General features: G+C 38.0%; 1 protein-coding gene across 1 annotated transcript in view; it reads left to right on the forward strand.

Moving 5' to 3' along the window:
• Positions 1-25,800, forward strand: part of DSG2 (desmoglein 2) — a 48,670-nt gene extending 22,870 nt beyond the window's left edge. The window contains exons 4-15 of the mRNA XM_028480599.2: positions 1,418-1,579; positions 1,725-1,869; positions 2,683-2,849; positions 4,944-5,081; positions 5,196-5,381; positions 8,848-9,113; positions 12,175-12,317; positions 12,608-12,835; positions 17,495-17,722; positions 19,663-19,784; positions 21,003-21,338; positions 22,994-25,800. Of these exons, the coding sequence (XP_028336400.1) occupies positions 1,418-1,579; positions 1,725-1,869; positions 2,683-2,849; positions 4,944-5,081; positions 5,196-5,381; positions 8,848-9,113; positions 12,175-12,317; positions 12,608-12,835; positions 17,495-17,722; positions 19,663-19,784; positions 21,003-21,338; positions 22,994-24,016 (3,144 nt within the window). The 3' untranslated portion in view covers positions 24,017-25,800. The remainder of the gene's footprint in view (positions 1-1,417; positions 1,580-1,724; positions 1,870-2,682; positions 2,850-4,943; positions 5,082-5,195; positions 5,382-8,847; positions 9,114-12,174; positions 12,318-12,607; positions 12,836-17,494; positions 17,723-19,662; positions 19,785-21,002; positions 21,339-22,993) is intronic.
• Positions 25,801-25,969: the final 169 nt, after the last annotated feature.

Consider the following 25,969-nt stretch of genomic DNA (forward strand, 5'->3'; position numbering starts at 1 on the left):
TATTTTTCTTACTAATTTTAATTATAAAAGTTGTTCATCCTAGTGTGGTAAATATTTCACAATACATATGTGTAGCAAGCGATCACATTGTACACTTTAAACCTACACAATGTTATGTCAATTATATTTCAAAAAAGCTGGAAAAAAAGTGAAAAAAAAAAGTTGTTCAGAGTAAAATGTACATAAAAAGCAAAAGATCTTATATTTCCCCAACTTTCCAAATTCTCTGTCTAGGAGTAATACTGTCAACAGTTTAGTATCTTCCAGGTCTTGTGAAATACATAAGTATGTATATACTTACATACTCTTACATGAATACATATATATACAAACCAACTGTTATGTCCACACACAGTTTGGTTTTATTTTTAACGTAAGTGAAATTATATAATACATATAATTAGCACATAGAGATCTAGAATATTCTCTATAAATACTGAAGTATATATGTATATGCACATGCACATGTGTGTGTATATGCATGTACTTGGCAAAAAAAGAGAGACAGACAAACAGAAACACAGAGAACGAGAAAGACAAACAGAGGGAGAAGCTCAGTGAGAAGTGATCATGGGCTGCCCCAGGATCACCGTTCCACTCTTGGAGCAGAGCAGCTGTAGCAGGAGATTGGAGCCGCATTGATCATTCTCAGCAGCAACCCCCAGCCCCAGTGCATGTTGAGAATCCTCTGGGAAGAATGTGTAGCTAATTCTGAGATTTCAGGACAAAGAATTGGCCAGGCAGGTGGGTGGTGATGGCTTCAACGATGTCTGAAGAAAAGAAATTGAGGATCCAGTAGGAGGCCACAGAGACACACTTACTAATGAAGAATGAGAGATACAGAAATGGCAAACAAATGAATTACAGATACAAATAAAGCTGTTTATAGAGGATGAAAGTGTTAACTACAGAAGACCCAGCAGGTTAGAAACCCTGATTTGCTGAAGCATTCCAAGCAGGCAAACACTTGACTATTTTAACCCTTCTATGGAAGGATGCCTTATTCCTACTGTCCTGATAATCGAACGGAGTTATAAAGGTGATTTTGACTCTGCAATTTTTACCTTATGTGCTAAATTTAAAATCCACCCCCACCAAGATGTACCCCCCCTAATGATACCTTAATTTCATAACAACCCTGAGAGGTGGGCAGTAGTGTCTCTTCAGGTTACAGATAAGAACACTGAGACACAGGAGGGTAGGTAACTGCCTCAGCATCACTACCTGGTGAGTGGCTGAGACAGAACCAGAACCAGGTCCTCTGACACCAATACCTCTGCTCTGGAGCACCTGTGCACCGCCCACCCTCCACCCATCAACATCTGACAGCCTCAGAGCGATATTTTCCATTAAAAACAATTACCTATAAGTTACAGAGAGTTTAACTTGAGGCATTCCTTTCTTATTTTTATGTTAGATACATTCTGATCTTGCAGAAGAAAAAAAGCTAAAAATTACATACAAATACACTGGAAAAGGGATCACAGAGCCACCTTTTGGTGTGTTTGTCTTTAATAAAAACACCGGAGAATTGAACATTACCGCCATTCTAGATCGAGAAGAAACACCATTTTTCCTGGTAAGAAGAACAATTTTACATTTATTAGTTTGTAGTTCTTCTTGGGTAATAATTATGATATGTTTTATTATTGTTTTGAAACTATGGTACTTGAATGACCTCAGCTTAAATCTAATCCCTTCTATTATTTATGTCGTGATTTCAGCTAATTGGTTATGCTTTGGATGAGAAAGGAAACAACTTAGAGAAACCAATAGAACTCCGAATTAAAGTTCTTGACATCAATGACAATGAGCCAGTGTTCACACAGGACGTCTTTGTTGGGTCTGTTGAAGAGCTGAGTGCAGCAAGTAAGAGGTTATTTTTTTTTATGAATGAATATCCAGGGCCAATTTATCCCCATTGTGTGACTGAACACTGAAACCTCTGTCTTAGTGGAGGCTGAGTATTACCCACAGGACAAATAATAATAAACGTATTGCTCTAGGTTTGGAACTGCTTTTTTGTTATAAATTTTTTACCCTCAAAGAGATGTGGTAGATTGATGTGATAGGTTAGGTCTCTATAGCAACTATTCAGTTTTAGTCTGTATCAGGAAAGCAGCCATAGATAACATGTAAACAAATAGGCATGGTTGTGTTCCAATAAAATTTTATTCACAAAAGCTGGTGGCTGGCTGGCTTTGGCTCACTGGCAGTAGTTTGCTGACCTTTGACATATTGTTTCAACTGTCAGACTTCAATGCAAATGTTAAATGCAGGAGAGATTTCTCTTTGATCAGAATGTAAAGAATAGCTATGCTTCTCCTGAATTGCTTATATTTTCATAAGCATGTATTTGTATCTGTTCATTCTTCTTTCTTTGTATGGGTTATTAGATCTATTATAAACAAATCTGTGACCCTCCTATAGCAAGTGTTCAGGACTTCATCCTAAGAATTGTATGTACTAACCTCAGCCTCACCCTCACCTTATTTTTCCTATTCCTACCTCCATTCACACTTATTTCCTCAAACAATTAAATGTTTTGATCTTGGTAAACTGATTTTGATAAATACCTGGAATCCTTTTTGGAACAAGTTGATATTATAAATAAAATAATAACATACATTAAGTATGCTAAAAGTTGAGTTTCATCTTGGACACCTTTGTTTCTGATGCCAGATACACTTGTGATGAAAATCACCGCAACAGATGCAGATGAGCCCAACACTCTGAATTCTAAAATTTCCTATAGAATTGTATCTCAGGAGCCTGCTAATTCTCCATTGTTTTACCTAAATAAAGATACAGGAGAGGTTTATACAACCAGTATTACCTTGGACAGAGAGGTAAATTAATATTTTATGTTATTCCTCTTTTCAGCTCTCCTCTGTCTTTCCAGTTATTCTCTCTCTAATTCTTTGCTAATTTTCTGACTTTGGTCTATGGTACTTACTCATAGGATAACTCGGAATGATCCTTCTCTAGGGATGTGCTGTCTAATATGGTAGCCATCAGCCATATGTGGCCATTGACCACTCGAAATGTGACTAGTCCAAATTGAGATGTGCTGTAAGTGGAAAATATACACCAGATTGGGAAGACTTAGCATGAAAAAAAGAATGTGTAAAATATCACCTTAATAATATTTTTGTTGATCACATGTTGAATTGATTATATTTTGGATACCATGGGTTAAATGAAATATATTTGTTTAAAATTAGTATTACCTGTTTCTTCTTACTTTTTTTAATGTTGATTTATTTATGTCTTTGGCCACGCCACTCGGCTTGCGGAATCTTAGTTCCCCGACCAGGGATTGAACACGGGCCCCGGCAGTGAAGCACCAAGTCCTAACCACTGCACTGCCAGGGAATTCCCTCTTCTTACTTTTTTAACTGTGGCTGCTAAAAAATATAAAATTACGTAAGCACTGTCCTAGGGCCTCTCCAGTCAGGATCTGTTTGCTAGAGAGTTCCAAAGCAATGTTCCTTAATTTGTGTCTCTATAATGAAACATCAGGAATCTTTCATATTTACTAATAATCTTCTGTATACTAATACATATACAGAGGGAGGAAGAAAGTTTGAAATAGGAGGCCTATTTAGGGTAATAGAAGTATTTGTAAAGGAAAGAGTAAATCCCAAACTGGAGGAAAATTTGAGTCAGTTTCCTAAAAAGGGTGCTTTCTCTAACATTTCATTTTTTGTTTCTAAGTCAAAGGGAACATTTTAGTTGAAAAAGGGAGAGAGACGTTTTTTTAAATGCTACATACATAAAGGTCTTAACAGCATGCATAGTTACAATGTTGATGATCCAAAGAATAATGTATTGTCATCAAATATAAATCATCATCCAGGCACAGTCAGCGTGTTTTGTATTACCTGGAAAAATGATTTGACTCTGGCCAGAGACGGAGAGGAAGGTGCTCAACATTCCTATCAAGGTCTTTGTAAAATTAAAGCATATTATTACTCCTAAAATTCTACTCTACCTTTTTGCATAAAATGAGAATGGAAAAGTACTATTTTGAATTAGTAGTGTGATTTTTTTTAATGAGCTTCTGTCTCTGGAAAGTTTAACCAGAAAATACTGGCTGTCACTTATTGGGCACTCACCACATGCCTGGTGCTATTACAAGCCTTTTACGTGGATTAACTCAAATTAACTTCACCTGTAAACCCTGTGAAGCAGATACAATTACCCCCATTTTACATAGAAGGAAACCAAGGATCAAAGGGATAATGTGTGTCCAACACAGCTAGTAAGTCAGAATTGGAACCCAGCCAGCTGGTTCCAAAGCCTCTGCTGTCCTGCCTCTCACTGAGCACAGGGTCCCCAGGCATTGGCACTGGCTGCCCGGCTCCTTAAACAACACCCACACTGAATGGAGCCATCGGAAGGGGACCACGTGGAAGAGAGGCTTCCCTTTGGAGTAACATCTGAGACGTTATTCTCTAGGACACGTTCTCCAAGAATCTAATCTCCTGGGATGTATGGACAAAGCTCACCAAGTTTTGCCCTCACTGGTCAAGTGTTCTTGGGGGATTAAGTTTTCCTGGCTTAACTTTTAGCTGAAAATGATGTGTGGTATAGAAAAAACCAAGTCCTAGAGTCCCATCACTTCCAGTATAGCGCAAACTACATTTTGAATGCACTCTTTTGTGCTCAGACTATTTTAAGGAGAGACTCATCTCCTGATAAATATCACCAATGACATAATTAAGAATTCGATATCAACAACTGCATTAGGCTTTTCTGCCCTTCTAGAAAAGCTCTGATGGCAAATAAACAGCATCTTCACAGGATTAACAGCAGATCATGAAACTTATTTATGAATAAAATATACTGTGATTCATTCCCTTGATGATAAAGTGAACTAAAACCAGAAAGACAGAGCCATTCATTTTCACCCCAGCTGGATATTTTTTATTTCCCTGTAGGAACACAGCAGCTATACTTTGATGGTAGAAGCAAGAGATGGCCATGGACAAGTAACAGATAAGCCAGTAAAACAAGCTCAAGTTCAGATTCGTATTTTGGACGTCAATGACAATATACCTGTAGTCGAAAATAAAGTGGTAACTATTATTTTTATAACAAACATGCCTATGTATATTTTAGTCATAAACTAAAAATATATCACCTAGGTTTGTGTTACCTCAGAATAAAAATTGCCTGTTCATGTTTTGCAGTATGAAGGAACAGTTGAAGAAAACAAAGCCAATGTAGAAGTTTTACGCATAAAAGTGTTCGATGCAGATGAAGTAGGCTCCGATAATTGGTTAGCCAATTTTACTTTTGCATCGGGAAATGAAGGGGGTTATTTCCACATAGAAACTGATACTCAAACTAATGAAGGAATCGTGACCCTTATTAAGGTAAGTACTTAGTGTTCAAAACTGGAATGGGGAAGTTGGTCCAGAGGAGGAAACTGATATATTTTGAGCTCCACATATTTACAAGTACTTTTCATAATCAGTTAACTGGCACCACAGTTGTAGAGATAGGAGCCATCCCTACTTGCCCAATTTCTGTGGTTAGTAAGTGGTTACACTTTTTGTGTTTCTAATGTCAGTAGTAGGAGGGTCACATTTTGAAACACAGTGTTATGTGTGCTTAATTGAATCAACGAACAAAAATTTAATAGTGTTATTAAGCATATGGGTCTTAAACAATTAAAACCCTTACTTCCACAGAATTTCTTAAACAAAACTTAGAGGATGGATCTTTATCTAACAGAAGAAGTAAAGAAGAATATCAGTGTATGTTTAAATGGTTTATGGTAGGATTACCTTATCAGATTTTAAAATAAAAAGCAAAGCTACAGCTTTCAAAATACTGTTTCATTAAGTCACAGACAAAAATTGATTCCAGAGGTTTCCACATTTTTACAAAAACTTAATATATGGCATAGTTGGTACACCCTAATAGCAGGAAGAGGAATGATGATAATGTATAACCGAATAGAGAAAAATTAACGAGGTTTCATAGTAATAATTATTGATACCATTTATCAATAGGCTACTGTATGCATTTAGATTACTTTTTGTAAAGCAAAGGAAAATAGAAAAAGATTAGCTCATGTTTGAAGGGAAGACACATTTTAAGATTACTGAATACATGGATAATGGCATCAGAGACGAAATAGATTTACCTGCTTATACAGAACTAAGCATACTTTTTAGTCATAGATTATAGGTGCAACCATGCTAGATGCCTGAGATAAAAAGCCAGTAATACACATAAGGAGAAACAATCACTTAGTGATGAATAATAGAAATATCCTCAGTGCACCATGGTAGCACAAAAAGGGGTTATCAAAGGGGGCATGAAAAAAATAGTAAATTTAGTATTAAAATGACAGCAACAGATTAAGAATATTACAAATTTACTTTTTCAATTGTATAAAGAATCACTTCCAAATTATAAAGGCGGTAATCAGATTTCATTCAAATGAATGGACAAGGAAGTTAGATAAAGAAGATATACAAATAGCAAATGTGTGCGTAAAGGATACTCAGCATCATTCGTCATTAGAGAAGATATAAATTAAGACTATGTGAGCTACCACTGCACACCTGCTAGAATGAGCTACAATCAAAGAAAGACTGACAACACCAAGTATCAGCAAGAATATAGAACTGGAACTCCTATATATTGCCAGTGGAAACATTAAATGGTAGAGCCAGTTTGGCAGTTTTATAAAAAGTTAAACATAGAGTAGTTATCCAGTGACCTAACGATTTAGTCCTAGCTATCCACCCAAGAAAAATGAAAACATACATCTACAAAAAAAAAAACAAAAAACCTTGCATGCAAGTGTTCATAGTGGCTTGTATTCATAATAATGAAAAGATGGTAACAGTCCAAATGTCCACCAACTGGTGAGCAGATAAAATGTGGTCTATTGATACAATGGAATACTCTTGAGCAATAAAAAGAAATGAAGTATTGATACATGCTACAATGTGGATGAACCTCAAAAACATTTTATTTTATACAGACACAAAATACTATGTACTGTATGATTTTATTTGTGTGAAATTTCTAGAAAAGGCAAAAAGCGCTTATATAGAAAACAGATCAGTGGTTGCTTGGGGTGGGTTGTGATTTGGCTACAAATAGGCAAAAAGGAGCTTTTGGGGAGTGATGGAAGTGTTCTAAAACCAACAGTCTTGATATTTGCAAAACCATATAGGTTTATGAAACCTCCTCATGTTTTACACTTAAAATGGGTAAATTTCATTGTAGGTAAATCATACCTCAATAAAGCAGTCTAAAAAAGCTACAGGAGAAGAATAGATACTTTAAACTGTAGAAACAGAGATAGTAAATCATCACATGAGAAAAAGCCTCAGCTGTGTTAACAAATAAGTTTAGTATCTTTAATGCTATTGAAGATAGCAAAAATGGGAGTGATAAAATATGCTAACAGTTGCAAAAAGAGAGGTATATGCCCTCATACATTGCTCTTGATGCTAAAAAATTTTCCATTCTCTTTGGAGCATGATGGCTATTTATAACAAACACCATGAAACAGTTTTTATGTCGCCAGTACCTAGCTCATTTTTTTTTTTACCATTGTCTTGTTCTTCCGTGGTCTTTGAATACTAATGACATATGGCTGAAAGATTTTATTTCTCATCCGGCATACATCATACCATCAAAATAAGTGTGTGAAGTTCAAGAGCAACTTAAAAAGACAATAACTTTCACAAGGAGTCTACAGTCACAAAGAGTGTATTTTTCTGTTGTTAATTTGTGTTGTGTTATTGTCCCAATGCCACAGTGACCCATATAATAAAGGAGGCGGAAGTTATATATCCAGAAGTCTATAGAGAGGAAAACAGATTTCATAATAAATCATCCAAAACCAAAAGTGAACATTGCAGTAATTCATGTAAACACGTAATATATTTAATGATATACTGAAGAAACAGCAAAAATTGTCAGTCAGTACATCTAAATGGTCAGGACCACTAGAAATAAAAAGCAACAGGACCTACATAAACTTTGACTGGGTACTTCTTCCCTCTGTAGCTCAACAGGGGAAAAATAGTTTGTATAAAAACCTTCAGAGCAGTATTGACTGCAAATAGTCGAAATCCCTAATAACAGAATGGCTAAGTAAATTAAGTGTATCTAAATAGTAGAGTACTATAGAAATGTTTTTAAAAAGAAAATAGACAAATTGGAACATAAAATATGCATAGAGTGATAAACTGATTATATCAAATGTACTTGATACATACCTCAATTCACAAAGATCAAAGTGTTTAGAGGAGGATTAATCTTTTATGGCATTAATAGCAAACCAGATATTAATAGACATTATGCTAAAAAGGAGGGGGTTAGATTCTCTGTTTAAACAAATTTGAAAATCTTTGGGCTTAACAAAGCTAAATAGCTGTTTTTTTCTACAGGAGGTCTCGGTTTTATGATATGCCATGGGATAGAGCTGGCAGTGCTGCTGCTACTTATGTAGCCCTTTTCACCAGAACAAACCCCTGGAACACATTTTAAGGAATATTAAATACTGGATGTCCATTAACTTTTTTTTATTAAGGAAAAAAAAATCACTTCAGATTGCTAAAAATAAAAATGTATACATTTTAAATGATTTTGACCTTAAATAAATTGGGGATGCTTCCTAAACATCCTTAACATTTATGAACATCAAAACTGACAGACTTTTTAATGGCATGGTACCAATATAAGAGTTGGACTACTCAGTACTGCTGTATTTTTCATGTTTTAAATTATTATAATCTGACACTAAAACCACACTGTGTATTCTAGTTGTTTTCCCTTTTAAAAGCATTCCCTTTGATTTTGCCTTTCTAGGAAGTAGATTATGAAGAAATGAAGAATCTTGACTTCAGCGTTATTGTCACTAATAAAGCAGCTTTTCACAAATCAGTTAAGAATAAATATAAGCCTACATCCATTCCGATCAAAGTCAAAGTGAAAAATGTGAAAGAAGGCATTTATTTTAAAAGCAGCATAATCCAATTTCACACTAGCGAGAGCGTGGAAAAATCAAGCCAAAGCCAGATAATGGGAAAATTTCAAGCTTTTGATGGTGACACTGGACAAGTAGCCCGTGTAAAGTAAGAGATAGTTATGAATATTGTTTCATCATTTTAAATGACTTTGAATGCCTGTTTTCAAAACTCGTAATGAAATTTTAACACTTCACTCCTTCGAACCCCGCCATTATAATCACCCAAAGGTCTATAGATTAAATTTCCTAGAGTTGTACATGTCACTGAGAGGCAAAGAGGAGTTTTCCCAGGATCCCCTTTCCTCCACCACCCTAGTATGAAGCAGAGGCTGGGTTGCTCACCTCAAAACAATTCTGGGTAGAGAAGGCTAAAAAGCAACAAAGAGAAAGTTCAGAAAGACACTTTCTAAAATCTGTCTTAAAAGAGTATTAGAGATAAGAAAATAGCAAAGAAAATTTACTGCAAATTCCACTTTATACAAGTTTGGTTAAGAGAAATAAAAATAGCTGCATAATGTATTTTAATAATGGGGAATCCAGTTTCATTTGCTCATAAGCCTTGGAAATTGATCTTCATTTAAACCAGGCTATTTGGGCTAGGGATTGATGAAACTTTTGTAATGCTTGTCTTGGTCATGGTGACCTTTACTCAGAATATACTTATTGAAAACCTACTAAATGCCGCCCCTGTGCTGGAAGCTGCTGGATTGTGTCCACTCTGTAGCGACACCTAGGTTTGCAAGATCCATTCACATTTTCAAAGTGAATTTACATCTTAGATCTCAGAGCCATGCCATCAAAAGATGACTCTCTACAGAGTTATTATTTATGAAGTTCTACCTAGCTGTAGTCATTTGGTTGAATTTAAGAATCCTCATCTGCCACCCGAGGCACAACAGCTTCTCTGTTTTCCTGCTGTCGGTGCCAGAGTTGTCGGTTGCTTCACTCTCCTTAGGCCTATGTCCCTGGGTGCCAGCACTCATGAAACATTGTATTTAGATGTGTGGCCAACCATAGCAGCACGAATGGGAATATGGAGGAAGCTCTTCAACAATCTCTTTCCTTTTAGTGAATCTCCTTTTCATGGAATCCATCAGCCAATAGTAGCAAGTGACCTTTTTCCAAAATAATGTTAACAGACAGCTTCCATTGTGTTTTCTGCAATGTCTTGGTGACCCCTTTTTGCCCACCTTAACTTCAGGAACCAGTCCAGCTTTTCTCGAGTTTTATAGTCTAGTTTTTATTTCCATGGCTCTAAACTTAAGAAGGCAGTCCCCACCTAAATCCCCAGAATTGAGAATGAGTGTTCCCTATGATTCCTCGCACTGTCCCCTGAGAGGCTTAGATGTTCTAATTAATTATCCTCCAACAATATTGTGAAACTTCTATTTCCATCTAACTATTTAATTTTGGTTGCTGTTTTTAGTAAGAGTTATGACTGTATCAAAAGATCATATGTTCTTCCTTGAAAAATAATGAACCATGTTTCTTTACTCCTCAAAAGTATTTTATTTTGGGGCTTCCCTGGTGGCGCAGTGGTTGAGAATCTGCCTGCTAATGCAGGGGACACGGGTTCGAGCCCTGGTCTGGGAGGATCCCACATGCCGCGGAGCAGCTAGGCCCGTGAGCCACAACTACTGAGCCTGCGCGTCTGGAGCCTGTGCTCCGCAACCAGAGAGGCCGCAATAGTGAGAGGCCTGCATACCGTGATGAAGAGTGGCCCCCGCTTGCCACAACTAGAGAAAGCCCTCGCACAGAAACGAAGACCCAACACAGCCATAAATTAATTAATTTTTTTCAAAAAAGTATTTTATTTTTAGCATACACTTACAGAACTTTAGAATAAGAATGATCTTAAAGATTAACTCAAACCTACTATTTTACAGATAAGGAATGAGAGGCACAGCTAAGTGAAATAATTTTCCAGTATTCACCTAATTTAGAAATGCTGATAAGGACAGCAGAAGAATCACTCTCTTAACTTTGTCATAATTTGTTCTTTTACTGATTATTCATATGCATCAGTTGTTATGGATATTTGACATGACATGTGAGCTGCTATCCTACTTTGAATGGTGTCTAGTTTTCACAATAGAAAACAGAAAATCCCTTAAATGAGACCACACAAAACATTCCATTGTGAAATGTGATTCTTATTACCTTAACTTTGTCTTTGTTATAAGCATTATGTGGGAAAACATTGACAGCAGCTAAGATCAAGCTTTAAAATTCCAGCCATGAGATTCAGAAATATTTGTGAAAATCCAAATGTATCATCATTTACTGGTATAAATATTAAAAGACAGGAAAATTTAGTTCGAGTGTATAATTGAAAATTTTTTAAATAGTCACTATAAACAAATATTGCCATGCATTAGCCACTCATTTTTGTATGCCTAAACAGCCACTTAATGGAAAATAAATCATTGATATGATTGGTTGAATCAAATTCTCATATGTTTGGTTTATATTTCGATACATTTTCAGCTCGATAGTATTAAATTACATATATTTCTGAAAATGTACTATGAATGTTCTCCTTGCCTTCCCAAAGCTGTCTCTTTTTGCACTAATTCTCCTTTGCTTTGAAGGAATAAACCCAGAAATCGCATTATCAGCATTGTTTTCACTTTTAACCATGTCTAACTGAAAGAAGCTTATTGCTCTGAACAATCAACAATATCCCCAAATTTAAAGTACTTCCGTTTAAGGCAGTCATTGATTTTTTTAAATTGATATTTTTCAATATTGATAATATGCCAATAAATAATAGAATGTAAAACTGCTTTTCTCCACGAGTTCTTGTTGGGTGACTAAGTTATCCTCCAAGGTTAACTCCAAATTTAAGGAAAACTAGATTGAAAGCTGTAAGACAGACTGAAGAGCAACTCGTAAACCTCCCGGTGAGTAGGCAAGGGCCATCGCCCTTGCACATATGTCTTGGGTATGTTACAGAAATAAGGAAGGGTCCAAAGTAGGTGTGATACACAGTAAACAGAGGGGCTTTTAGGATAGTTTCAAGAAATTTAAAAACATTCCAAACTAATGCCTGTAATAAGAACATATATAATAAAGCAGAAATTAAGCTTAAAAGAGTTGTAGATATTAGTTGTAGATAGTCTCAATTTATCCAGAACTCAAAATTAGTTTTGTCTGCTTTCTAACAGATATGCCAAATTTGAAGATATAGACAATTGGATCTCTGTGAATTCTGCCACCTCTGAAATTAGACTTGTAAAAATTCCTGATTATGAATCCAGATATGTCCAAAATGGTACATACACTGCAAAGATTTTGGCTATGACAGAAGGTAAGTTATTAAATAGACATTTTTTCTTGGTTATGTGCATTTAGATTTTATTTTCCAGCATCAGAGACCTTTGTTTTGATCTTGTAGGAAGGCCAAATGGGTAAACCTTAACGTTTCTACTTATTTAGTGGATTAAAAGATACTACTTGATCTGAATATGAAAACATCTAAGATAGAAAGCATCCTAATTTGGTTACTACCTTCTCCTTACCAAATTGGCAAGAGAATTCAAACTATGTCCATATGAGCGGTATATCCAGAATATACATTATCTTTTTCTTATTTTTAAGAATATCCTAGAAAAACCATCACTGGCACTATTATTATCACGGTTGAAGACATCAATGACAATTGTCCCACACTGGTCGACCCCGTGCAGACCGTCTGTGATGACGTGCTATACGTGAACGTGACCGCAGAGGACCTGGACGGACCCCAAAACAGCTGGCCTTTCAGTTTCTCTGTCATTGACAAACCAGCTGGAATGGCAGAAAGGTGGAAAATAGTAAGCCGAGAAAGTAAGCAAAATCACTGGACTATATGTTTAAACATGATAGAAATCTAAAATCCTTATAATACAGGCTTTTTTCTTTGCATGAATTATATTTCCAATACAACTGAGTTTATAAAAGGGGGTCTGAACCTCAGGCATAGTGTCTTTGATCTGCCTAATAATAAATATCCTATTTGGAGAGAGTGAAGGAAAATAGATATCTAATATCTTTAAAGTAGCTGGGTAGTCTCCAAATCGCTCTTGAAGTAGTTGTCTCGTAAGCTGAGGGATACCTTGCCTTTCTAAGCACAGCAATCAGAGTAGGTGCCTTCTAAAAATCTTGATGTATGGTAACGATGATTCCATTAAAAGTAACTCTTACCATACATATACCATGTGCCAGGCACTCTGCTATCCCTTCATATGCATTATCATGTTTACTTCTTACCCCATAACATTATTCCCTGATTACAGCTGAGGAAACTTTGGCTTAACTAGAGTTAGATAGCTTGTTTGAAGTTACAAAGCTGGTCAGTGATGGACAAAACATGGAAAGGAGTCTGTCTGTCCCCTTACCCCCCATGCCAGAAGGACGTGTGCATAAATCCGTATCTTGGGACATACCCCCTTATTGACGTGCTCTATTGGCTTCCTTCAAGGTGGTTTCAAATGTAGAAAAATCTATCCAGAAGGCTTTTTTTGTTTCAAACAGGTAGTGCTCGTTTCAGAAAAGTTTTAAATGTAATACCCCAGTTTTTCTTAAGTTTTAAGTTTATTGTTTTCTTAGGCTTGGCAAATTTTACAGTCATTTTAAGAGGCTTTGAGTCATGTTTGGTCCAATTTACAAATTAAACACCTTTAACATTTCAATATATTTATAAATTTAGTATATTTGGCTTCCTTTGTATGTATTTCAATGATCTGAATTAACAAATAAAACTTTCTTGTGATTCCTATCCTCCAAAATTCCAGTAAATTTAACTTATAAATACATCACATCTGAAATCCTCTTCAATGGTCCAATACTGAACAAACCAGTGGTATTTCAACCTAAAACCATAAATCTAAATTAGTAACATAATTACACATTTTAAATTGGAGTTACAAAGCTATCACATTAATAGGGCTAATTGTCCTTAAAATATTACAAGTGTATAAATATAATAACAAATGCAAATAATTTCTTTACAATGCAAAAATATTAAAACTAAGTCTTTAGTTTGTTTAAATATTGCTATACTTAATTCTGAATCTTCTAAGGGTTTATGTACCCACTTGCAAAAGATAGTTATGTTGTTGGTTAACTCAAGTGGTCTCCACAGTAAGGGTGACAATCACCATCTTGATTAACTGAGGTTACTTAAGATCAAGTTTTCAACTAGCATGAGCCCTGGGATGCAGATATTCAGATGATTCTTCTTATGGTAATTAAGTCACAGGCCTCAAGACTCACGACGGGGTTGGTCCCCTGGCTCACATTATCTCATTCTGTACTCACAGAAGTCTGGGACTCCCACCTAGGCTGACTGCTTGATTGGAGTTTGCCTTTCTTTGACTAAGATAGTAAATGTGTGTTGCATTGAACTTGCTGGGATTCCAAGACTTACTTATTTTTATCTAAGAAATGTGATGTTTAGGAAATGCCAGGCACTGGTCTAAGCACTTTACTAATATTAACAACCCTAGGAGTTTGGCATTACTGTCATCAACATTTTACAGATGAGGAAACAAAGGTGCAGAAAGTTTAACTAACATTCTCAAAGTTACAGCTAGTTGAAGAGCTGGAATTAGTATTTGAACCCAAGCACTCCAGCTGTGGAGTCTCTACTCACTACCTTTATGTTCTGTTGCCTTTCCGGATACACAATGGATTTTCTGTCTAAAGATAAAGATGTTTGAATTTGATGGGCTCTTGAATTTTTTCCTGGCCTTAGAAACATAAAACTCTTTAGGATACACATACATGTTAGAGTGTTATAACAGGAAATCACTGAGCTTATACTGTATATATCTAGACAATTGAGAGAGATAGGGCTCTGTAACCCAGGCTTTTTTCTCCTTGGCTGTATAATGAGATGACCGACCAACTATCGTGATAATAAATAGCTCCTAACTATTTTATTTATTTGGGAAATGTTTTAAGTACAGAAAATTACAGAGACTAATAAGGCAGATACCTTTGTACCTCCTACCTAGAATTAAAAGAATATTAACAATTTGTCGTATTTGAGTCAGGCCTTTTTTTTTAACGATCACTGACAAAGTAGAAGTCCCCTTTGTGCCCTTCCTCCCCTTTCCATCTTTCCCCTCAGAGCCAATCATGAATTTAGTTATATTCTTCCAGGCCATGTTTTCCTATATTTCTTTTGATAAGCTCATATTCCTTAAATGAATGACTAGATGCTTTCCTCACTTCTTCAGAGCTTTGGGGATGATTTAATAAGTATATTTCTAGCTTTGGAGATCAAATTCCATAAAATATGGACCTTAAAATGAGAAGAGGATATCTCTTACTTCCAGAAATAAGTAAATAAAACAATAAAACCTCCCAAACACCTCATTTTTTATCTTTGTATTCATCCATCTTTGCCTTGCAAGTAAATTATTTTTTAATAAATGTTATACATATATCAAGAAAAGTTTTAAACTATTCTAACTGATTGTTATTTTTACTCATGGGAAAACTGGTCATTATTTTTATTCATGTTGAAAGAAAATTTCTTAAATAATCATCAGTCAGATTTTTTAAAAAATAAGATAAAAGGTCATTTGCACAACACTTTCTGTGTAATATTCTTGCCAAAAATGTGTAGCCTGAATCCAATCATGAGGAAACAGTCAGACAAATTCAAACTGTGGAAAATCCTTTAAAATAAGTGGACTTCAAAAAGGTCAATGTCTTGAAAGGCCAAAAGGAAGTTAGGACTGTTATAGATTATTAATAGAGACTAAGGTGACAGCCTAATGCAGGGCATAATCTTTGATTGGATCCAGGATCATAAAAAAAACAAAAAACAAAAGCCAGAGAGAGTAAGAGCGAGAACTATAAAGGGCATTTTTACAACAGTTGAAAAGTTTGAATATGGGTTATATATTAAATATATTATTATATCAAGAATGAATTTCTTGAAAGGGTTAATATCCTTTGGTCTTAGAAGATTTATGCTGAAGAACCTCATGAGATCTGCAACTTACCTTGAAATAGTTCAGGGGGAAAAAAGTGTGCATGTAGAGAGAAAGTATTGTTGTAAAATGTAAACAATTTATGAAGGGTTTATCAATATTCATTGTACTATTCTTTCAGGTTTTCATATATACAGTGAAATTTGAAAAATTTCAAATATACAATGTTGGGAACAAAAAGGATGGGACTGGATGAAACAAGATTGGCCCATTGTTGAAAATTATTAAAGCTGGAGATGGGTACCATGGGAGTTAATTATGCTCTTTCCTGGATTACATCTGTTTGAAAATTGCCTTAATAAAGTTCTTTTAAGAAATAGTAAAATGTGGGGACTTCCCTGTTGGCCCAGTGGGTAAGATTCCGCACTCCCAATGCAGGGGGCCAGGGTTCAATCCCTAGCCCGGGAACTAGATCCCACATGCCGCAACTAAGAGCCCGCATGCCGCAACGAAAATCCTGGTGCTGCAACTAAGACCCGGCACAGCCAAAATAAATAAAAAAAAGAAATAGTAAAATAAAGGTCATTCGATGGAAATGTCATTTACCTCTCCACTTGTTTGTCACTGTATCCCAGTCATGGAAGAGTTCCTAGCATCTGGTAAACCACACACATTTGTTAACATTAGTCATCATAAAAGGAAGGTATGTCCACATCTGATCCTTTGCTATTCACCTGCATATGTGGACTAATTTCATCAAGCACACAGTGTGAATTCAATAGAGAAGTTATGACATAATAAAGCTTCTAACTGGAGCTAACAACTATTAGCTCTTAAAGAATGTTTCTGTAGACTCACAGATGTAGAGAACAAACTAGTGGTTACCACTGGGGAGAGGGAAGTGGGGAGGAACAAGATAGGGGTAGGGGATGAAGAAGTACAATCTACTACGTTAAAATAAATAAGCTACAAGGATATATTGTACACCACAGAGAATATAGCCAATATTTTATAATAACTATAAATGGAGTATAACCTTTAAAACTTGTGAATCCCTGTGTTGTACACCTAAAACTTATATAATATAAACAACTATACCTCAATAAATTTTTTTTAGTTTATTTTTTTATTTATTTTTGGCTGTGTGGGGTCTTCGTCGCCGTGGGCGGGCTTTCTCTAGTTGCAGTGAGCGGGTCTACTCTTCATTGCGGTGCGCGGGCTTCTCATTGTGGTGGCTTCTCTTGTTTCAGAGCGTGGGCTCTAGGCACGCTGGCTTCAGTAGTGGTGGCAAGAGGGCTCATTAGTTATGGCTCATGGGCTCTAGAGCGCGGGCTCAGGGGTTGTGGCGCACAGACTTAGTTGCTACGCAGCATGTGGGATCCTCCCAGACCAGGGCTCAAACCCATGTCCCCTGCACTGGCAGGCAGACTCTTAACCCACTGTGCCACTAGGGAAGTACCTATATCTCAATAAATTTTTTAAAAGAATGTTTCTGTAATTTAATCTTGCCCTTCCTTGGTAATCACTCATTTTTATTTCCTTTTTTATCTTGTCCTTGCAGGTACCAGCGTGCTACTGCAACGAAAGGAACGAATGCTTGGGAGGAGTGACATTTGCTTGCTGATTGCAGATAGTAAAGGCTTCAGTTGCCCTGAAAAGCAGGTCCTTAAACTCACAGTCTGCAAGTGTGTGGCAGGCGGTAGCTGTGTAGAAATGCAGTATGACTCCTACACTGGCCTCGGACCTGCAGCAATCGCGCTTATAATGTTTGCCCTTCTGCTCTTGCTACGTAAGTCTTTTATTTTATTTTATTTTATTTTTCATAAGTATTTTAAAAGCTACACTTTAGCTCTTTTAGTAATGTTAGTATTTTCAAAGCTACACCTTAGCTCTTTTAGTAATGTTAGTGCCTTTTTAGGGTTTTTTTTTTTTTTAGTATTTTGTTACTACGGTAGTTCATTGATTTCTTTTGTTTTTCTATAATCATGCTAGAATGCTATTGAGGGTGAGTAGGGAAGCAAGGATTGATCAGTGATAAATTCACCAAAAGTTATTGAAGTGCTCTTCAGAATTTTGTTTTATAAGAATGTATCATCTCCTGATTTAAATAACCGAGGTTATTGTACACCCTTTTAACCTAAACCTTTTTGGTGTCTCCATTTTGATAAGCTCTGCATGAGGGAGGGATGTCATCTGTTCTTCCATACCCAGTGCCGCGAACAGCACCTTGTGCATAGAAAGCTGTCAGAAAAGATTTGTTGCATGCATTGAGATTATGGTTACAAGGTTATTTTACAAACTCATCTTTTTCCCATCGATCCTTGCTTTTCACCTTCATCTTGTCAGAGCTCCACCTCCCCAGACCCTCTGCTCGGCTTGCCCCTTCACCTGCACCAACAGGAGCCAGACCCTCTGAGCACTTGTATGTTTCCCAACAGTGACAACCAGCCATCCCCTCCCTGCACGCCCTCCAACGACCTTGGGTTTCCTTTCACTGAAGAACAGAAGACTGCAGCCTGGGGTCGTGTGGCACCAGTCCACTTGACCCCTGCTCAGGGGCAGAGAAACGCCTCCAGGGCAGCCTCAGTTATTACAGTGTCAGAAGACGAGCTTGTCAAAGCCATTAGTAGATGTTCAATTGAATGCACAGCACTCAACAATTTATAGTGCACTTTTTTTATACCATCATCTCCATTTAATGGGTAAAAATACAGACATGATGGTAAATGACTTGTCTCAGCTTACCAAGTTTATAGGTAGGTAGGACTACATCTTTTACCTGGAGATTCCTTGCATTGCCTTCTCATCTCAGATTTCCCAGCACCTAACATGGTGCCTCGCACATGGCAGACACTTGATAAATATTTGTTGAATTACCCCTGGCTGATTTCAGTCTTTTCATTACGCATAGTAACTGTAGTGACTATTACATAATAAGGAGCCTAGGGAGTAGTCAGCTCTTCCTTGGAAGCTGCCACATGGGAGCGTCAATAAAAGCTAATTTGGGGTGGGCTGCTTGCAGATGTGGTTAATTCTTTACTCTGTTGATCAAGGGGCCAGCATTGGCCTTTACTTCATCCTGGAGGTAGAATAAAATTGAAGGAGGGAGCTCTGAAATTTTATTAACTTCTAGATGAAATGTTATATATATTCTAAGGGTTTTTAATGTGGAATCATTTTAGAAAATAGTACTTAGGTAATTCAAAGGTTAACTGGAACCTCAGTGAGTCATGCCTTCTGCCAAATTCTACTCTAGGGTAAAGTGGTGAAGTATTATAGAAGTTCTAATGTTCTAGAATATTTGAATATATTAAAGCTTTTCTACCCTTAGGGACTTCTGATTTCTTTTTTAACACATATATATATATTAGATGGTGAATTTTCTCATATTAAAAATTAAAGTGGTTTAAAAAAAAAAACAAAAATTTCAGCCTTTAAGTTGGTTTTGATGATTTGGATAGTATCAAATCCAGTCTCGGTGTTCCACTTGTTGACCACAGTCTTGGTGATGGCCAAGAACTCTGAATCCGTAAGACTCCCTCATCCTGCCTTTAGGCTTTGGTATAACTCATCCGAAACAGGCTTGGTGACGTTAGATCAGGGGAAGAAAAGAAAAACAGAAAAATAGGGCTGTAAATAAGTGAAGACTGAACTCAGGAAGTGATACGCAAATTCCAAAATTATTCAACATAAATTTGAAAATCTGTACTCAATTTTGTTTCTGTCCAGTTGTACCGCTTCTACTACTGAGGTGCCATTATGGGAAGGGCACCAAAGGCTTTACCCCCATCCCTGGTACCATAGAGATGCTGCATCCTTGGAACAACGAAGGGGCACCACCTGAAGACAAGGTCAGATAATCAGATGTCAACAGAACATGTCTTCTTTTCTGCTTTAAAGGGGCCTTGGGAAGTGTTTCTAACACCTTAGGTCATGAGAGAGTAAAGTGGTTACTACAGATTTCATTCACATGCCTTCATTAAACACAGGGCTCGAATAACAACTTACTTTGTATTTGTTGCCAGGACAGAGCTGAGGTGGTTTTGCTCTACCCTGACAGGTCCTAAGTTACAGAGAATGTAGAAGCAGCATCAGGCAGTGACACCGAGAATGTAGAACAAAGGTTAAAGAGAGGAAGAGTGTGTAAGGATTTAGGTAGAAATGTTTGTCCCGGTATTAAATGGATGTCTTCCACAGCCAGGTGCTTCTCCATTTCCATTCCACACGATGCATAGGGCCGGCAGAGGGGCACCCACAACCCCCATGACAGTTGTAAAATGTTGCAAAATCCCCTCCCCTACCTACTTAATAGCCATCTCCCATCATCTCTCTATTGCTTCTTCACCCGGGGGTCTCTTCATCATCATCTGCCATAAGCATCCTGCCTAATAAGATATGATTTAGTATCAAGTGTCAGAGAACTCGGAATAACAGTGGCTTAAATATAAACATGGGCCGACTGGGACCAATATGATGATTCCTCCACGGCATGGCCCCAGGCTCCTCCTTTCTCCTGTTCCTCCATGGAGGAGTTCCACTCTCCTGCTGTCCCCACCCTCCAGACACCAGCTACCATCCCCACATTCCAGCCTGCAGATGGAAGAAAAATGAGGAACCACTTTTTAAGAACACATCCCAGAAGTTGCATACACCATTTCCACTTGAAATCCCATTAGCCGGAACTTAGTCTAGCAGCAACGGAGGCTGGGAAAGGTAGTCTTTATTCGGGGCAACCATGTGTCCAGAATATAAAACAAAATAAGTGTTCTAGAACCGTAAAAGAAAGCATCAAACTCTAGAGGAAAGTTGAAATGCCACTGGTGCCAGTAGAGTGAATGGGCTGAGACCATACTTTAAAGTTTTTTGTTTTCTCCTTGGGTTAAAATCAGCTAACAAAACCAGAAGGTAGAGTGGAGATCTTCAGAAGACTCAAAACAGAAGTCATTCAAGCAAAGTTTTCCTAATTTGCCTCTGCGGAAATATCTTATTCCCTGCATACGCTCGCTTAGCTCAGGCCCTTCTACCGACCGTACTGACCATCCGTGACTCGGCTGTATTTGCTCTCACAGGCAGCGCTGCCTCTTCTAGGGGCAGACCACAGAGACAGTGCAGCTGTAGGCAGTGGAACAGGAGCTGTGACAACCAAGGATGCTACCGTGAAAGGAAGCAGCTCCGCTTCCTTTATCAAAGGGCAGCATGAGATGTCCAAGGTGGACGGCCAATGGGAAGAACACAGGAGCCTCGTCTCAGGGGGTGCCACCCAGGTTACAGGGACGACAGGAGCCTTGATGACCACGGAAACCCTTAGGAACACGAGAGCCACGGGGGCTTCTAGAGAAGTGGCCGGAGCTCGAGCAGCTGCGGTGGCAGTGAACGAGGAATTCTTAAGAAGTTATTTCACTGAAGTAAGTGTTGGTTTTTATGTATTGGCGGGGAGCGGGGGGGCATTTCTATGTGAATGTGATGTTATTAGGGTAATCATTTTCTTGGATCTAAATGGGACATTGTTCCTTTCGTTAAGAGAATGCTTACAGGCAATGAGAAAGGAGAGGTGTGACCCACTGGGTCAGTCAGTCAGCTCAATTATGTGGTGACAGCAAATGACCCCACGATCTTGCTTCTCTCCAGGGCATATTTCCCACATTCATGCTTTTGCCCCTCCATGCAGCTCTGCTCTGCTCCATGTGGTCCGCATTCCAAGATGTGTGCTGAGAGAACAGCTTATGCCCAGGAAGCTGGCGTCCTTGGGGCGCAGGGAACAGAGCAATGCCAAACCTGGCAATGACCCCCAAAGCCACTGCCTTTTCCCACTCACGTTTCATTGGCCAAAGCGAGTCACATGACCAGGCTGATGCCGGTGGGTCAGAAAGTGCCGTCCCTCTACAGGAGCAGACTTGATAGGGGTGCGCCGGGTAGGGTGGGAGGGGAGAGACTATGTGACCTAAAAAACACAATCTGTTAGGTCCGTTTGTTTTCTTTTGAAGGCAAGTACTTGGTTCACTATTGAGGTGGTTCATAAAAAATTAGAAGGAAAGTTGCAGGAAAGATGATGGGATGCAGTCAGAAAGCTCATGCCTGGGATTAGAAATTAGAAGCTTCTCTTGAGAACAAGGTCATGCCTGGGAATGGGATGGGCAGAGTCAGATTGCTAGGGACCTGAAGGACCCTTGAGAGGAGTGAGGGGAGGGGCTTCCACAGAGGCCAGTTTATTTCTGTCCCCTCCCATCTGCATGGCTGCAAATTACCTGAGTTCTTTCCCACTTTCTGCTCCCTCCCATCCGCCCTTCTTTCATACCATCTGCTGGCCCCCAAGTAGCCGGGGAAATGGTAATTTGGTCAGTGTCAAGGAAGAGCACTTCTCATCCATTTCCTATCTCACTGCCAGGCTCCACTCTGGTGTCCTGTTTTATTTCAGTATCTTTTTCCCTCTCTGCTCTAATCCTGCGTGAACCAGTCTTGATTATGTATGTGTGCTCAGCTTTTAATTTGGAAATCATTTCAAACTCATCAGAAAATTTGCAAGAATAATAGAAAGTTTGAACTCCTATATACCCTTTACCCAGATTACCCAAATATTAACATTTTGCCACATTTGCTTTTTGCCTTTTCTCCCTCCCTCCCTCCGTCTCTCTGTCACAGCCTCTGTCTCTCACAGACACACCCACACACCCACACACGCACAGCACATCCTCTTACATTACCACAGTACAGAGATTGAACAGTGACACATTGCATATTTCAGTTTAGCCATTTATCCCAATAATGTCTTTTATAGCCACTGTTTTTCCCGTCTAGGGCTGTGCTTTCCATTTAGTTGTCATGACACTTCTGTCTCCTTTAACCTGAAACAGTGCCCTCTGCCTTTCTCATCTTTCATGATATTAATATTTTTTTAAGAATACAGGCCAGTCCTGTTGTAGGATGTCCTTCAATTTGTGTTTGTCTGGTGTTTCTTGTCTAACTACAAGACCGAGGTTAAACATTTTGAGCAGGAATCTAGAGTCTTGTTCTTAAAGGAAGTGCGTCACTCATCATATGCCTGTTTTTCTTTCCATTTTAGAAAGCTGCCTCTTATACCGAGGAAGATGACATGCACACAGCCAAAGATTGCCTTCTGGTTTACTCTCAGGAAGAAACTGACTCTCTCCAGGGTTCCATTGGCTGTTGCAGTTTTATTGAAGGAGAGCTAGATGACCGCTTCTTAGATGACTTAGGATTGAAATTCAAAACACTCGCTGAAGTTTGCTTGGGTCAAAAAATAGAGATGGATACAGAAATCGAGCAGAGGCCAAAACCTATGAGAGAAACAGATGTGAAGGCAGCTTCACATTCATTCTATGAGCAAACCAGGGTTAATTCCGAGAATACTTATCCCTCCGGTAGGAGCTTTCAAGTTCCAAAACCTTTGCATGAAGCAAACACAGAGAAAGTCACTCAGGAAATAGTCACTGAAAAATCTGTGTCTTCTAGGCAGGCTCAAAAGGTAGCTGCACCGCTTTCAGATCCATTGGCTTCTGGTAACGTGATAGTGACAGAAACTTCCTATGGCACGGGCTCCACGGTGCCACTGAGCACTGTGGTCCTGGACCCCAGACAGTCCGAAGGCCTGATGGTGACGGAGCGGGTCTATGCCCCGGCGTACCCTTTGGGAGAGCAGCAGTACGCTAGTGAGGGTAGCATCATGGTTACCGAGAGAGTCATCCAGCCTCACGGGGGCACACCTGGCCCCCTGGAGGGCACCCCACATCTGCCCGACGCACACTATGTTATGGTGCGGGAAAGGGAGCGATTCCTCACCCCCAGCTCCAGTGTGCAGCCCCCTCTGGCCGCGCACAGTATAGCCATAGGACAGAACGTGACAGTGATGGAAAGAGTGCTAACACCAGCTTCCACTCTGCAATCTAATTACCAGATTCCTGCCGAAACCTCTGTAATGGCCAAAAAGACTGTGGTTTCTGGAGCTGGAGTCCCGGGCCCTCTGCCAGACTCGGGCTTCGAGGAGTCTAGTCATTCTAATTATACAATAACCACATCTTCCACCAGGGTCTCCAAGTCTAGCACAGTCCAGCAGCCCTTATCCTAACCATACACTGCCCCAGAGTTTAGCTAGCAGTGACTCATTTCATGTTTTCAAAGGACCTGGCTTTTCATGAGCCTTACAGATGTAAGAAGCACATATACCTTGGGCTTCGAATTTTTCTCAGTCACTAATATGCAGAGAACCTCACTGTCTCAGCTTCTAGGAGTGCAATTCAGAAATGCCCCAGGACTTACTGAGGGGGCATAATGATGATGCTGTGACTTAGGTGCCTTTGAGTGACTTATGGCCAAACTATACTCACAAAGCAAGTTAAATAGAGAATAAATATGGTTTCTAAGAATTTTATCAAATTAACAAAGTGTCCAGTTCATGAGCCATCCGATAAAGCCCCCCATGAAACTGAGTGGGCCTCTTTGCCTACCATGTTAACATTTAACATTGCTGTTTTGTATTCCATACGTTCCTGCACCTAGCAGATTATCAACAACTTATTTATCCAAAGATACATGCACAGTTTGAGTGACCCGTTTTGCTTGTTTGATTTCCTTAAAACTAGAGGCCCTTCAATCCACGTAAAGTTAATTGAATTTTGGAACACTGACATGGTAAGAACACACATTGTGTGTTTCTGTGCATGTAACTGTGTGTGTGTGTGTGTGTGTGTGTGTGCGTGTGTTGTATGACCTCAAAAATGGCATTATACCTTCCCTTTGTCACTCAATAATCATGAAAATATTAAATACTTCAAATTCAGTAGAATAATTCAGGGCAAAATTCATAAATATAAAATCACTTTATTTTTTATAGGAAAATATACTATTAAAAAACTCAGGATACATTTTCTTCTAATTTAGTACATCTAAATTAACTATATACATGGTGGTAAGAACCCTTTTCACTGCTATAAATCCTCAGTGCCTACCATGGGTGCCAAATCAATATTTGTAGAACTAAACTGAATTTTAGAAGCTACTCTCTTTTATCTATACTTGCAAAAAATACTGAAAGACCCTATAATTTCTATAATTATGAGTTTGAAATTATGATTTATTCCATATCTCAAAGTCATTGACTAGCTGGTCATGGCTTACTACATGGAATATTAAATATTGTATAGCTGACCTGAATTTGTACATCTTGCCTTTCTTTCTGAAAAATGATTTGGGTGTTTTGGCCAAATAAATAGAGTATTTTTATTGCTCCCTGAAGAAATGATCCATTTCAGGTTTCAAAGTATAAGTGCATATCAGTAATCAATTATATAAATATCCTCCACAACAAAATAATTTCCATAAATTTTAAAGACTGTGATTTCATGAATTTTTAATATATTTACTAGGAAAATGAATCTCTAAAAATTCATTTTGTGGCACACTTTTACAAATGTGTTATGCAACAGGTTTATACATTTTTACTCCCACTGATGTGTATGAATAAAAAGCAAAAATTTTTAAACACCATAAGCCTGTGGACAAAATGAAGGTCACTGTTCCATGCTATAAATTTTTTATTCTCTACGTACTAATTGTTTTTGCTTTTTTTTTTCATTATAGACTTAGTAGTTATTTTTTGCCAAGTCTGCAACAAGAATATCACTACTGTGTGAAAATGTGAATGTGACCTATGTACTCCAAACAAAACTTGGTCTTAAATTTCCTCCTCAGACAGGCTTAAAAAACCTAACGTCCCTATATATAAAGTCACCACATTTTCTAAATGATTTTCTTTGTTCCTGAAAGTGATTTGTATTACTTTTTACATTTGTCCTATGGAAGAAACGTTGTATTTGTATGTGTATCATCAAAATATTTAAATAAAAAGGCGACCTTCTCTGCAGCCTTTTGCCCATATCTTCTTATTGCCCCCATCTTCTTACTGCCCATATCGTCTTTTTTTTTTCTTGTTAAATAAGGTCTATTTTTTTTAATTTTTTAATTTAATTTTATTTATTTTTTTATACAGCAGGTCCTTATTAGTCATCAATTTTATACACAT

The sequence above is a fragment of the Physeter macrocephalus genome, chromosome 19 (genome assembly GCF_002837175.3).
Source record: "Physeter macrocephalus isolate SW-GA chromosome 19, ASM283717v5, whole genome shotgun sequence".
Lineage (NCBI taxonomy): Eukaryota > Metazoa > Chordata > Mammalia > Artiodactyla > Physeteridae > Physeter > Physeter macrocephalus.